The sequence below is a fragment of the Pempheris klunzingeri genome, chromosome 11 (genome assembly GCF_042242105.1).
Source record: "Pempheris klunzingeri isolate RE-2024b chromosome 11, fPemKlu1.hap1, whole genome shotgun sequence".
Taxonomy (NCBI): domain Eukaryota; kingdom Metazoa; phylum Chordata; class Actinopteri; order Acropomatiformes; family Pempheridae; genus Pempheris; species Pempheris klunzingeri.
The window spans coordinates 2326368-2340162 of NC_092022.1; the positions used below are offsets into that span (position 1 = coordinate 2326368).

The 13795-nt window shown below is 41.4% G+C and overlaps 1 protein-coding gene across 1 annotated transcript; it reads left to right on the top strand.

Annotated features, from left to right (window-relative positions):
- Positions 1-4705: 4705 nt before the first annotated feature.
- LOC139209236 (uncharacterized) lies at positions 4706-8774 on the top strand. Its single transcript, XM_070838874.1, has 4 exons — positions 4706-4951; positions 6847-7007; positions 7092-7224; positions 8391-8774. Exons 1-4 carry the CDS (start codon positions 4706-4708, stop codon positions 8565-8567), a joined length of 717 nt encoding a protein of 238 aa, XP_070694975.1. The 3' UTR covers positions 8568-8774.
- Positions 8775-13795: the final 5021 nt, after the last annotated feature.

Below are 13795 nucleotides of genomic sequence, written 5' to 3' on the forward strand. Positions count from 1 at the left end.
GTTACCACAAAGTTATGTAGCTCTATTATTGGAAAGCCTCAGTAAACAGTGATGTTTTAAGGCCTGATTTAAACACGCTGACAGTTTTAGCAGAGCTCAGGTGTTCAGGAACGCTTGAGTAGACCTGCACCAAGTGACCTGAGGGGTCTGGATGCCTCGTAGCGTTCCAGTAAATCAGAAATATGTTGGGGCCCAAGACTATTTAGTGCTTAATAAGCAAGTAACAGGGTTTTAAAATTGATCCTTTTGCACACTAGAGCCCAGTGGGGGGGTTTAAGAAGTGGTGGGATGTGCTCCAACTTCTTGGTACGAGTGAGGACTTGGGACAAGCTGCAGTCTGCAGCCTGCTGAAAATGAAAGCATGAACAAGTTTTTCTGTATTTTGTTTAGACAGAAATCCTTTTTTTTTTGGCTAAATTTTTAAGGTGGCAGTAAGCTGATGATTATTTTTACGTGGCTGTTTTGATGTCATGGATTCAAAGTGAGCACTGACTTTTTATGTTTCTTTTTTTGGGGTGAAAAACAATTATTTCAGTTTCATCTGTGTTCAGCTGTAGTTAAACACATTGATGTGTTTAATGCACTTCAGTTCAGTAAATTTAAGTGATCGTAATCATGTGGAGACACTGTTACGCAGAGTTGTGTGTCATCTGCATAAGTATGATATGAGATGTTGTAAGATTCAATGATCTGAGAGAGGCGAAGCATATAAACATTAAAGGTCCGAGAATGGATCCCTGAGGAGCTCCATGTTTGCGCGGATTTAAAATTACCAATTGACACAAAGTAGTCCCCATCCTGTAAGTATGATTTGAACCAGTTTAACACGGTGCCAGAAAGTCCCACCTACTCTTCTAATCTGTCCAACGGCATTTTATGGTCAACAGTATCAAATTATAAGAAATTAGATTCAAAGGTTTTGATGCGTTGCTGCTTAGATGGATGTCATTTAAAACTTTAACTGCTGCGGTGTGGTCTAAATCCAGACTGAGAGAATTGTTTCATACCAGGAAGGTGTTAAGCTGCAGAAAAACAAGCTTTTCAATGATCTTTCCCAGAAAAAGGCGATTTTTGATATCTGATTATTCATCACTGATGCATCTAGATGAGGCTTTTTCAGCAGAGGTTTAATAACTGCTGTAACAATTTGAAATATCTCTGGTGTTATTCAGTCAGAATAAAAGGTTGTAGGTATAAGATTACACACAATGTCTTCTAGTGGACATGATAAGCTATTTTAGTAATATAAGCATATTAAAACATGTTTTCTTTTTGTCACAGTGTCACTGTCCCACCTTTACAAGATGTTTTTAATTATTGTACCTGATTAGAGCTTGATTAAGTCTCCCTTTAGTTAAGTAGATCCATTTTATGTCACTTTATGCTTCTACCTACATCTATTAATACAAAATATTATTAACAAATGTGATATATTCAGTGGTGGAAGAACTATTCATATATTTTAAGTAAAAGTTGCAATGCCACAGTGTAAAAATACTCTTTTACAAAATTACAAAGGCATCTACACATACTTAAAAGTGCCAAAAAGTAAGTCCTCACAGAGAATAATACTTCACTGGATCCTAATTATTGATTATATTATAGTAACTGATGTATTAACCACTTAATGTTGCAGCTGTTAAAGGTGGAGCTCATTTGAATTATTTATATACTTGCAGTGTAAAATAGTTTCTGTTAACCCAAATCTGCAAATTAACTAGTAACTAAAGCTGTCTATAAAATGTAGTAAATATAAATGTAGTATAAAATGTAAATGCTCAATTAAAGTACCTCAAAAGTGTACTCAATGCAGTACTTGTACAAATGCACTTCATTATACTCCACCACTGGACGACATAATTCAAAATAATGAAAATAATTCAAATTAAAGCCATATTTTAATTAATCCAAAAAATCTACAATACAAATAGCCAATTAGTACTTTTACTTTGGGTACTTTAAATATATTTTTATGTTTTTATTGAAGAAACCTTTTGAATGCACTGAGGTGTTCCTGCCTTATTAAATTGTCGCGATAGAGGGCGCTGTTTCCTCTGCAGGAGCAGGCGGTGAGTAGCTATTAGCCCGCAGAAAACAGCCGAAGAAGAAGTCAGCAGGAGAACCAGGAAGTAACGTTACCGGTAAATGAGTCAGACAGCTAATCCGGTCTGGTAGAAAGTTTTTGTTTTTACTTGAGATATTTCCAAACTGATACCTGTCGTCTGGTGTGTTACATTCATGGCGGATTTTGGCGGCGGTCAAGCGGAAGAACACGACGGGACGAACAGCAGACATGTCGCTGCGCCTCTGTGTGGGACAGGTGACCCCGCGGTGACGCTGCCAGGTGGTCTGTGGTCCTCAGTTCACGACCAGAGGAAAAAGTTGGTCCTGCATGTCGACCTGAACAACACCATACTGGTGTCGGACGCCGTGACGAGCCAGGGGACCGAAGCTGCCCTGGACTATTTCCTCACGTCGGTCACCTGGGGGAAGATGAGCAAACACGGTAAACTGCGGGAGAACTGGGAAGTAATTTAGTAAATCACATGAGAATGAGTCAGGTGATGCAGCGAAGTTATTGTTCCCATGGAGTTAAAGGAACACGCTGAATTCCATTTAGAAATCTAACAATTTAAAGTCATCCTTTACTCTGCTCAATATATAAGTAACGACATGTTTTGAACACATCCACACAAAAAAGACATGTTATTGAGATTAAATTCTGAATTGCAATATACCGAACAACAGATCATGAATAATATAAATCGTCGACATATCAAAAGTAAATTTCTATGATGTTCTCATTATGCTAATATGGAATTGAGCCTTAAATTAACGCTTTTTCAAGTTAAGTTTGGCAGAATATTTGGACCCATTCATAGGACATCTGATCTGTTTGTTTTAGCACATTCACTTGTGTTTTCTTTTGACATCCATATGGATTTTGTTCCTGTGTAACTTAAGTGATACTATCTTTATGTCCTTAAATATACTATACTGCACTACTGCAGCAAGAGATATTAAATTCCATCAAATGCCTGATTGGAATATGCTGAACAACAGCCCAAGAATAATTTAAATCCTTTAAAGATCAAAAGTCATTTTCTAGGATGTTCTTATTATGTTAAAATGGAAGTGAACATTAAATTAAGATTTTTTCAAGTAAAGTTTGGCAGAATATCCAGGCCCGTTCATAGGGCACTTGATCTGTCTGTTTAAACATGTTCACTTCTTTTTAGAAATATTAATTTCCAGTGAGAGCTTGAGCACAACCTTAGGACCCATCCTCCACTATCTATTTAAAATTTTTCCTCACCGTCCTGCAGGAACGTGGGAGTGGCTGAGCGACGCGCCCTCCCTGCTCCCACCGTGCCATGATGCTGTTAGTTACTACTCTCAGTTTGGACGGATGCCAGGTTTTACCTCTGCTGCAGGACGGCGATTTCGTGGGATTCTGGATGAGCACCTGGATCTGCTCCGCTGGCCTGAGGGCGTCAAGGCAAGCAGCATATAGGCCCGATAAGGCTGGAAGATAATGGATAGATGTCTGAGAAAACATCCCCCTCTCCACCTTTTCACATCTACCTGGCTGATTTTTTTCCCCCCTGTGCTTCCACTCATATACTCAAATTAAATATATATAGATATAGGTTTTTATATAATAGGCATTTTTCCAATTTAAACCCCTCTAAAAGATCACTTACTGACATAGTTCATTTATCAGTTATCAGTTAGTTTCTTTGTGTTAATGTGTGATTCTGGTGTTTTAAAGGGTTCGTTTCTATCCAACACAATATCCTAAGTGCCTGACGACAATACAGAAAGGATCAACACAGAGATAGACCTGTAAGATCCCCTTTCTTTAACCAGAAATAGCTGTTAAATCACTTGGTTCAAAGCCACCAGACTCCATTGACAAAAATGATAATTTTACGTGCTAGCTGCTGGTCTACCGCTGTCTCGATCAGTCCGGTTGTTTGTGTTATCGTGTGACTTTGGTGTCTTTTAAAGGGTTAGTTTGGATCCAACACTATTTGTGTAGCACACAATAATACAAACAAACTAACTGATGAAGGCAGCAGTAGCACAGCAACTCCTGTGTTCTGTGAAGTAAAATGACTATTTTTGTCAATGGAGTCTGGTGGGTTTGAATAGCACAACACAACAGCTGTTTCTGGTTAAACCAAAAGGATCTCACAGGTCTGTCTCTGTAGGAATCCTTTCCGTAATGTTGTCAGACACTTTGAATAACAATCTGAGTCTGTTATTGGCAAAACAACCACTTTTAGTGGATATACTTTGGACGGACACATTGCCTCAAAGGATTTTGCAGCCCGTTCTGCCCTCGGCTGCCACCTGAAACGATAAACTGGACCAAGTCCAAGATGAGGGGGATTTTTCCCAGCTCATCATAAAGCACTTTAACTTTTAGAGTATACTTGCGGAGGTTCAGGTGCAGCTTTTAGACTCATAGGTTGTAGCTTGAACATGTTTTTCTCTTCTAAAAACAAAATAATAAGGAATAATTTGTAGCTTTCAAAACGTATGGTTTTCTAAGTGTTCAGTTGTTGCTTGTGAATCAGTTTTTCTCTGACAAAGTGGCTCCTCTGATGGGGGATAAAGTTGCTGTGTAGAAATAAATCCAACTTGCTGAGCATCTTTTGCTGTTGCATCTTTGATCCCAGATGCAGTTACGTGTTGCTGAATGCTCGTGACTCTGTTCCTCCTGCAGGCAGACAGAGAGCTGGCTGTGAAGGGAGAGGATGGACGCCTGTACCACTGGATTCTGCCCTCCTTCTTCCAGCTGCTCAAAGACCTGGTGCAGGAAGGACGGGAGTTCGCCGTCCTCTTTCGCACGTTTGGAACCGACCTGCCTCGCGTGCTGAGGGCCGTTCAGCGAGCACTGAACGAAGGGGCTCATCCGCTGTTCCCTGATCTGCCTGATCTCAAGGTGCAGCACCAGTTACGGCGAGACATTCCCGCCACTCTCTCAGTTGTAGATTAAAGGGTCAGTTCACCCAAATTACAACACATTTTCCCCTCAGTGTTTAAAGCGAAGCTATAAGTTTGAGTTTAATTCACCGGGGGGGATGTCTAGTGTACATATGTAGCCCAATATCACACATCTGAGTGTAGCACAACACTTCCCAACACACATTTAAGTTAGTCAAACATTACTTTTATGGTTCAGAGCTGCAAAAAAGACAATAAAAATCATCTGAATTCATATTAAATCAAATACAAACAAAAAGAACAAACTGGGCAGAAGAAACCTGTTTAGAATAAACAGGTTATGAGATGAGATTGAAGATACTTGAGTAGAGTTTGCTGACTTGACCTGCGGTCATATTCACAAAATGTCCTCCATTAATCTCCTAACCAGCTGAGTCAGTCAGTCTTCAGGCTTCACTTCAGGAGTGAGAAGTCCGAGTCGGCAAGATCTGCCCGCAGTCAGTCAGTTACGTGCTCCTCTTTGCATCAGTGATTGTAGAGAAAATAGAATAATAATGGAGGCGTGACCTTCTCTGCCCTTTAACGTAGATGCTCCCACCAACACACACACACACACACACACACACACACACACTCGTGCGTCTCCCTGCCTCTCCTCCTGGGGGGTTTTATACCTGCGAGCTTGCTGGAGTGGAACACGTCGATTTTGAGAGCAACAGCAGAGAGCGGGATGGAGGGATGATGGAGGGGTGGTGGGGAGGAGATGGAGGAGATGTCGGGAAGTCAGCCTGTCAGACTCGGGGAGCGCAGTGGGAATCTTATTCAGACCGTCTCCTGTCAGATGGTATTCATCCATACCTTCATGGGGGGGGGGTCAATCACAGGACATAATGTGATTGATCAGGTTAGGAACTTGAGCTGTTTGTTTTCCTGCCTCACTGAGCGCCACAGCTTCAGTATCATTGTTGTCAAGTCTGGGAAATGTCTAAAGGAGGGAGAAGGTGCTTAATTATCAGCTTCATTTTAGCTGTTATGTTTCCAAGGTTGGGAATGTGCTTGAATATGCTTGAATATGCTTGAATTTGAATATTCGCCTTGAAAAATGCCAGATTTTCAACATAATCTGGTCATTCCTTCACACAGTTACTTCCCATCATCGTGTTTGTGTGTTTTCAGTCCTCTGGTCACCCCGGACTCTGGACGAAGTAAATAACACACAATCAAATTGAATATGAACAGCTGCTTAAATAACCAAAGTGATAACATACAGTGTCGTTGTGGCTGCAAAGTCATTTTGAAAAAGTTCTTTTATAGTTGCAATTTCGATGTGATGATAAATTGATGATACATCTTTTGGTTTAGGTACCTTGAAGATGCTTGAATTTTACTATTAGTAAGATGAACGAACCTTTAACGAGCAGTACGCTCGTTAAATCTTCTTGATCTCTGACTCCCTGCTAATGTCCTGTGACATCTACGTGCACAACACAGTGCTTTACTTTAACCTACATGGCAGCACCATTAAATCGTGCCACGGTTAAACATTTATTTCCACAGCGTGTGACGGACCCAGTGTGAGTGGACGGATGTGGAGCGCTTTAACACGCCAAGACAAACATGGAAGAAGGCTGCGTACGTAACGCTACTCAAAAACAATACGGATCAAATCAATAATTCAACAGAAAATATTCACTTAAAAGTGATTTTATTGATTTGAAAATAATTTTGTAGCCTCCACTGTCAGGTGGCACTGACCCCTAGCAGCAGACTGTAGGATACAGCAGTAACACACTCGAGTCCAGAATCATCGACTCCATCATGTCCACTCTGTTTGGTAGTTCTGTGGTGGCTATCTGGGACTATTTATTCTAAAGCTCCTCTTGTCGCTCTCAGTTAAGTGTGAATATGACTTCGGGGAAGATCCGCTGCAGCAAGAAGGGGGTCGTCCTGAGCCGAGCCGAGGACCGCGTGTCCACCTGTGATGGAGAAAGAGGCCTGTACCAGTACTTCAGCTCGGTCCAGGGCCTGGGAGGCTTTCAGGACCACTTTGTCTGGTGCGTACGAGCCCAGTTCATGTGGGCTTTATCCTTCCGTCCAGTCGTTTTTCAAATCTTTCTGTACCTCCGATTCTCCTCCAGGTGGGCCAAGAATACCTTCTCCATCTGTGGGGGGAAGCCGCTGTGGGTGGACCCCTTCGACCAAAATGTTCAGCACATCTTCATCGACGACAACATACGGCAGAACGACAGGGACACCATAGTTCATCCCAAGGTACTGTCGCTTCTGCTCCAGGCATGTCAGCATGACCTCATCATGCTGTACCTGGATTGACAGGTTTTCGAAGCAGACTAAGATTTCAGACAAATAATGAGTGGTATTTTCATTTTCCTAATCCCACTCTGGAGATGATTCAGCTTTTTAATTAGAGCCGGGATCACAGATGTGGGTGATGGACAGATAAGACTTTTGTTTGTCAGAACAAAACCTCAGCACAGTTTTTCATGTTTTTTTTCCTGGAGCAGCTCCAGAGCAATCAGCTGCAGGGGCGCAACGTCTTTGTGTCGAACAGGCTCTTCCTCATATTAACAGCAGGCCATATGGTTTCTCTCATCCTGCAGTGCAAACACGTTTGGATCAAATCAGTTTTACTCTGTGCAATTATGTCAGAGAATTTAAAAGAAACTGCATTCAAGCAGCAAATATCCTGTTTGCACTAACTCTCACCTAAAGAATACCTGCTGTATTTGTAACGTAACGTAAACCTTTTCGGTCAATTGTGCCAAAGGTCAAGCACATCCATTAAAAGTGCTTGATTTGATTGTTATTCTAAGTGTCTGAAAACATCCCTACAGAGACAGACCTCTAAGAACCTTTTCCTTAAACCAGAAGTTGCTGTTAAATAACTTGGTTCAAAGCCACCAGACTCAATTGACAAAAATGGTAATTTTACTTGGTAGTTGCTGGTCTACTGCCGTCTTGATCAGTTTGGTTGTTTTTGCTATTGTGCTGCTGTGGTGGTTTAAAGGGTGAGTTCAGATATAACACAATATTTGTGTAACACACGTCAACACAAACAAACTAACCGATTGAGGCAGCAGTAGACCAGTCACACCTGAGTTTTTGCAAGATAAAATTCCTTTTTTTGTCAATGGAGTCTGGTGAGTTTGAAAAATTCTCTTTCTGTTTGAAAGATTCTTTCTGTAATGTTATCAGACACATTAAACATAATGGGTGATCCAGCTCTGCATACACTCTATATTTATGGACAATGAGTTGTTTGTGCTTTAGTCTCTACAGGTACTGCTGTGTATGTGTATTATGAGAGTTTGGACTTTGCCAGAGATGGTATTAAGATATTGCTCATAATTGTAATCAGTCTGTATGATTCCCTCCCCTCTGGTTTCTCCCTCTTCTCTATGTGAATGTACATTTCTCAGGTTTTCCTGGACCCGGGTGGTGCAGAGACTCGCACGGCCTGCACCTCTGAGCTCTATGACATCACGCTGGTCCAGACCGACCTCCTCCAGGCCATCTCTGACCCGAGCTACTTCACTCAGCGCGTCCACATCTGCCTGAAGAACTACGAGAGGAACCTCCAGCAGGGGGCAGGATAGACACAGTTCAAACCCAGCTCCCCGTAGGTCTGTCCATCCCTGAGACAACCTCCCGTTTGGGGCTCCATCAACCCAGATAACCCGAGGATGCAGACGGAGTAGACTGTAGGTAGGAGAGGGTTCATCCAAACACAAATGGAAGAAGTCGGCACATGCAGGAAGGTTACGTGAATAAATACACAAATGGGAGAAGAGCAAATATTCTTAGAACTTTCCAGAAGCTAAATGCATTTCAGTGAGAGGTTTAAAAGTGTTCAATCACCAACAGGATATCAGCTTATAAAGAACACTTCAAATGCCGCCCGAAGGTGAACCGCGTGTTTTAAACAGCGTCAGTTAGCGTCTGACCTCAGAGCAAACAGAGGTGGTTTCTTCCTCACAGATGAATTCATATCCGACACCTCTGCTGTTTCGTTTTTGGCTTCGATAAAAAAGCATAAAAATACAACACTCCCCTCTAAATGTAAACTTTGAGGATATCTTCTCTCTGAATATATATATATATATATATATATATACACACACACACACACATACATATATATATGCGCACACACTATTTTAGCACAATTTTCGGAACAAGGGAACAATACCAAAACAAAAAAAACGTGTGGCATCATCTGACGGCTTGACAGGCCTCCCTCGCTCTGGTTGTTAACGTCGGATAGGACAGAAGGGGCTTAGCGGAGGGTCGTTTGGGCTCTGATGGGGTTAAAAACCTGTCAAATGTTGCGTTAGTTGTCCAGTGAGTAGAATCCAGAGCAGCTTTGCTTCAGCTCCTCATTTGTCATCCTCAGGGTGTTTAAACTTCCATGTAGCTTCTCCCTTTAGACGCAAATGTACTTGAATATTTCCTGATGAAGAAAAAAAAAAATCTGATTACTGAGTTTGACTGTGTAACTTTTACCTCAAACTATAACTACTGTTATAAAAGTGTTATAAAAGACGCCATAGTAGATTCATATCGACATGTAGTTTCTTCATCTGATCAGTAATCCATACCCATGATGCATCTGTCGCTGCAGTTTGATTATACAAAGTAATATCATGTGCAGTAGCACGTGATGTTGGGTCAAACATGGCTGTGGGATGTGTTTGCACTGAATAACTTATTGTGGTTTTTATTATTGGAAATGTGTGAAACATTTAATTAATTGACTGTGTGGAAGTTATGGTCATTTTTTTGCTTTGAGGGTTTTAAAGATATATATATATATATATATATATATATATATATATATATTTTTTTTTAAGCTTTCAGGGAGTTTTTTTAATTCCTCAGGTCAGATTTAGAGAGACGGCTGAATGCAAATGTTATCAGTAATTTAAAGGAAAGGACCGCTGAGAACACCGCAGTGAGAAAACAAATGTCATTCTTCTCGAGTATATATTGATAATGGTGGTTCTTAAACGGAGAACATGCAAATGTTACACAAGATCAGACAAATGCAGACAAAGCTGGGACGGAAAGCTTTGGCGGTGGTGGTAACATTACAGTTTTCACACCAGAGTTTGAATGTGCAAAGAACATGTGCATCCAAGCAGGTCATCCCACAGGCGCACAGGTTTATCAGAGCATCAGAGCACTAATGCTGCTGAACAGCTACTGCGTCTCATCAGAGCCGTCTGCAGTGGCCATTAAAACAAGGACAAGTAATGACTTTTCTGTCCTGTGACCAAAATGTGTTTTTATGTTATTTAAGACCTTTTATTTTTAGATTTTAGATATTTGTGCTACAAAGACGACGTACTTTTGCAGGCCAACCCAGAAGTGGTTCTCGACAAAAAGTTAATTGGAAAATAATCTCTGTGGAAAGCAAATGTTTATGCTGCTTGCGTGGACAAAAGTGAGATAATCTTCACAAAAGGGACACCGCTGTTATGATTTTTGAAGCGTAAATGCAATCTCCAGAATTAAAAAGCTAACATTGGGCTCTAAATAAACTACACCGTGGTCACATGACTTCACCGTCACCACCACTAAGCTACACAGCGACCGGCGAAGAACTACAAACGACTATAAATCATAGAGTGTCTGAAAGAGGTGGACGTAACTTCCAGGTCTGTGAAGTGAAGTCAATGCTGAAGAGCCTCAAACCTGCGTTTTCTCTAACGTCCAGCAGGGGGCGACAGAAGTGTGATTGGATGGAAGTCAATGAGAAAACGAGCCGACTTCTCTCCTGATTTATCAGCTCAGTGAACATTTTCCCGATGAGTTTCTGGCCTCAGTCGCTAGTTTACAGTCTTCTGTAAGTTTAGTAAATTATGGTCCCGTTTAGAGGGAGAATAGCCGAAGCACGATTACTTTCTGATTAACTTTTAATCAGAGGAGGTCTTCTTGGAAAGAACTTCACTTCTGGCTCCAAAAAACCAAGATGGCGACGCCTGAAAAGCAAAACTCCACGGTGGCTTCGTCCACTTATTCAGTACAGTCGGTGCTGTAAACTGATAAATGTACAAATTGGAAAAGTTAGAATCGTTAGCAGGAGCGAACTAAAGGCTGCACAGGCGGATTAGTGAGTAGATGAAGGTTCGGCACAAGTTAGCAACCACCTTTTTTTTTTAAGTCCCATAAAAGCTTCAAACTTCACAAGTTCCATGTATTTTAAGTCCCAGAACAAAACATGAAACTGCAGACCCCATTTCAGGCACTCCTGCAGCAGCACTCCTGCTAAGTTTGATCATCTAAAATGAAGTAGGATCCAATGAACTGCTGGCTCGGTAATAAGCATTTAACCCGACAATAACTCCGCTGATTTGAGGACTGAGCGTGTGATTTAGTATTCAGCACTTTGTATAGAAGGACAGCATCTTATGGTTAAAAATTAAACTTCAGCACACTGAAATTCTCCTGTGAAAACTTCAGATTCTGTAAGTCACATCTACATCACATGGTTATTATGAAGTCTGACGCTGTCGTGCATTTGAATGCACATCCCATCAAAACTTGAACATTTGTTTTTCTGATGTTGAATATTTTAAATTAAAATTAAATAAACCTGTAAGTTTTTTTTGTTAAACTGGTGTTTTGCATAATTATAACTGGCTTTTAAGTGTAACACAAGATGGCTGTTAGTGTGTTAGAGACACAGCAGGTAAAGTTAAGTCGACACCATGAGGAATATATGAGATACAGCTCATGCATAAATTAACAACAGGATATTGATCAGTGTGTGTGGGGGGGACCAGGTCAGGTCCACTGGGGGATAATTAAAGAAAGTACAAAGTGTTTTAAGTACATTAATTTGTCGTGACCATTAAAGGCGTCTGTAATTGTTCTCTTCTTGCCGGTTTGAAGCAAATGTTCTTATCTTCTACACAAACACATTCATCAGCGCCCCTGCAGCGACACGGAGCTGCTTCAAGTGGAAATAATGAATGGAAGCAGAAGACCAAGTGATGATGAGGAGGAGACAACAACGCTGGTGTTGAACTGAGCCATTAGGCTTCATTAAGGCAGAGGTCACGTCTGGGGTCTGTCCCGTGGTGGTGGTGGTGGTGGTGGTGGTGGTGGTGATGGTGATGGTGGTGAGGGATGGTCGGGACACTGACTGAAGATTTGATGGTTTATTTACAAAGCAGGTGGTGCAGCAGTGTCGGCCAAGACGAGCAGACTGGGAACATTTGTGTTTGTGTGGAACAGTAATTTACCAACATGTTTAGCTCTGCTGTGTCAGTTAGTGTTTACAGTGAACCACTACGGCTTTTATCTGAAGCACTTTGCAGCTCAGACACTGAAGTCATCCTCTAAGTCGCACTTTACAACTCGGCAGTTGAGGGGAAAGTGAAGGGAAACGCCTCTTGCACTGCTGTGCGACTGATCCTGTTGCTTTTGTTGCTTCTTCTTGCACCTCTTGCTGTTGTGAAAAGGTGTTAAAGCCTTTGCAGTGTCTGAAAACTGCTTTAAAACACCTAGAGACCACATCAGACCCGCATACTTAGACTGATCCAACCTGGACTAGACTGTCCCAGAGCGGCTGAAGATGCTTTAAGACGTTTTCTGATTAATGAAACCTTTTTGTGTCTAAGGGTTTTTGATCTTGTCCACTGTGGTCTAGAAAAAAGCAGTGAAATCTCCCATTTTTGCTTTTTTAAAACGGTTTCTAACGTTGAAAGTTGGTTTCAGTGTCATGTTAACTCAGTAATCTCTCAGAATCTGGACTGAGATTGAAAGACACTTTTCTATTAGAGAGCTGACCGATAGTTAAACTATCACTGACTTCTTCTGACAGTTTCGATGATTTCGATTAAAACAGGGCCGACAGCACCTGACATGCTGCAGCTCACCTGTTTGCTCACCTGCTCCTTTAAAGATGGCCCAGTTCCATTTAGTGTTCCAGCAAGCACAACGCCCGAACCCCCCCGCTAAATGGAATACAGCCCGCATTGATTAATGCCATTGAATACATCTGTGCTTGTACCTGAATGCTCTATCTGGACATTTTGTGTGAGACGCACAAAACACTGAGGTGAGTTTTTGTGTTTTTTTAATTTCATTTTTCATGTTAGTGTTTTTGTAATTAAAGTTTATTTTAGGCGACATTTCAAAATCAAACATTTATTGGAATGAGGAAGGTCACGGCTTTGATTTAAGACTACTAAAGCCTTTGTTTCCTCATTTCATGGTTTGAACAATTGGACAAATAGTCTGGGTATTGTAGAGATGCTGACTCTCTTCATTTGGCTTAAAAAGCTTGAAAGTTTAATTTTTTAAATTAGTTTTTAATCTCAGCTCTTAGATGAAATCCCTTTCAGAGTCTCTCTGATGGTAAATAACTTACTGTTAAAATAAGTTGTAAGAATTAAATATATAAAGAGCAGGACCATTATTACTATCACAGACAAAACGTCCTTTTTTAAAATTATATTTAATTTCTAATGTATTGTGGGTAAAAATGTGTGTAACACCATTGTTTCCCATCATATATTCACTAATGTTTTGTCTGTGTGTGTTATGGATCAGGAGTTCCCTCCTTCCACATGAGGGCAGCAGTGCACCTTTTGGAGTCCCCCCCCCTCACCTTTTGAGGCAACATCCGTCCCTTCAGGTGTGTCAGGAGTTACCTGCTGCCGGTGGGAGGCGGCTGACAGCCTGAAACCAGCAGCTTCACTGCGTCTCGGCGCGCCACGACACGGGAGCGTTTCAGTGCCGGAGTCTGCGGGGTGATGAGGCGGCTGCTGTCACTCCGGGGCGGTGGAGGAACAGCTGGCGCCGCGAACGCAAGAGT

Excerpts from the sequence above, each read along its gene's own strand:
- LOC139209236 (XM_070838874.1), top strand. The coding sequence starts at position 4,706 with ATGCTCGTGACTCTGTTCCTCCTGCAGGCAGACAGAGAGCTGGCTGTG. Across the intron at positions 7,008-7,091 it reads TTTCAGGACCACTTTGTCTG|GTGGGCCAAGAATACCTTCT; the intron begins GTGCGTACGAGC and ends ATTCTCCTCCAG. Across the intron at positions 7,225-8,390 it reads ACACCATAGTTCATCCCAAG|GTTTTCCTGGACCCGGGTGG; the intron begins GTACTGTCGCTT and ends TACATTTCTCAG.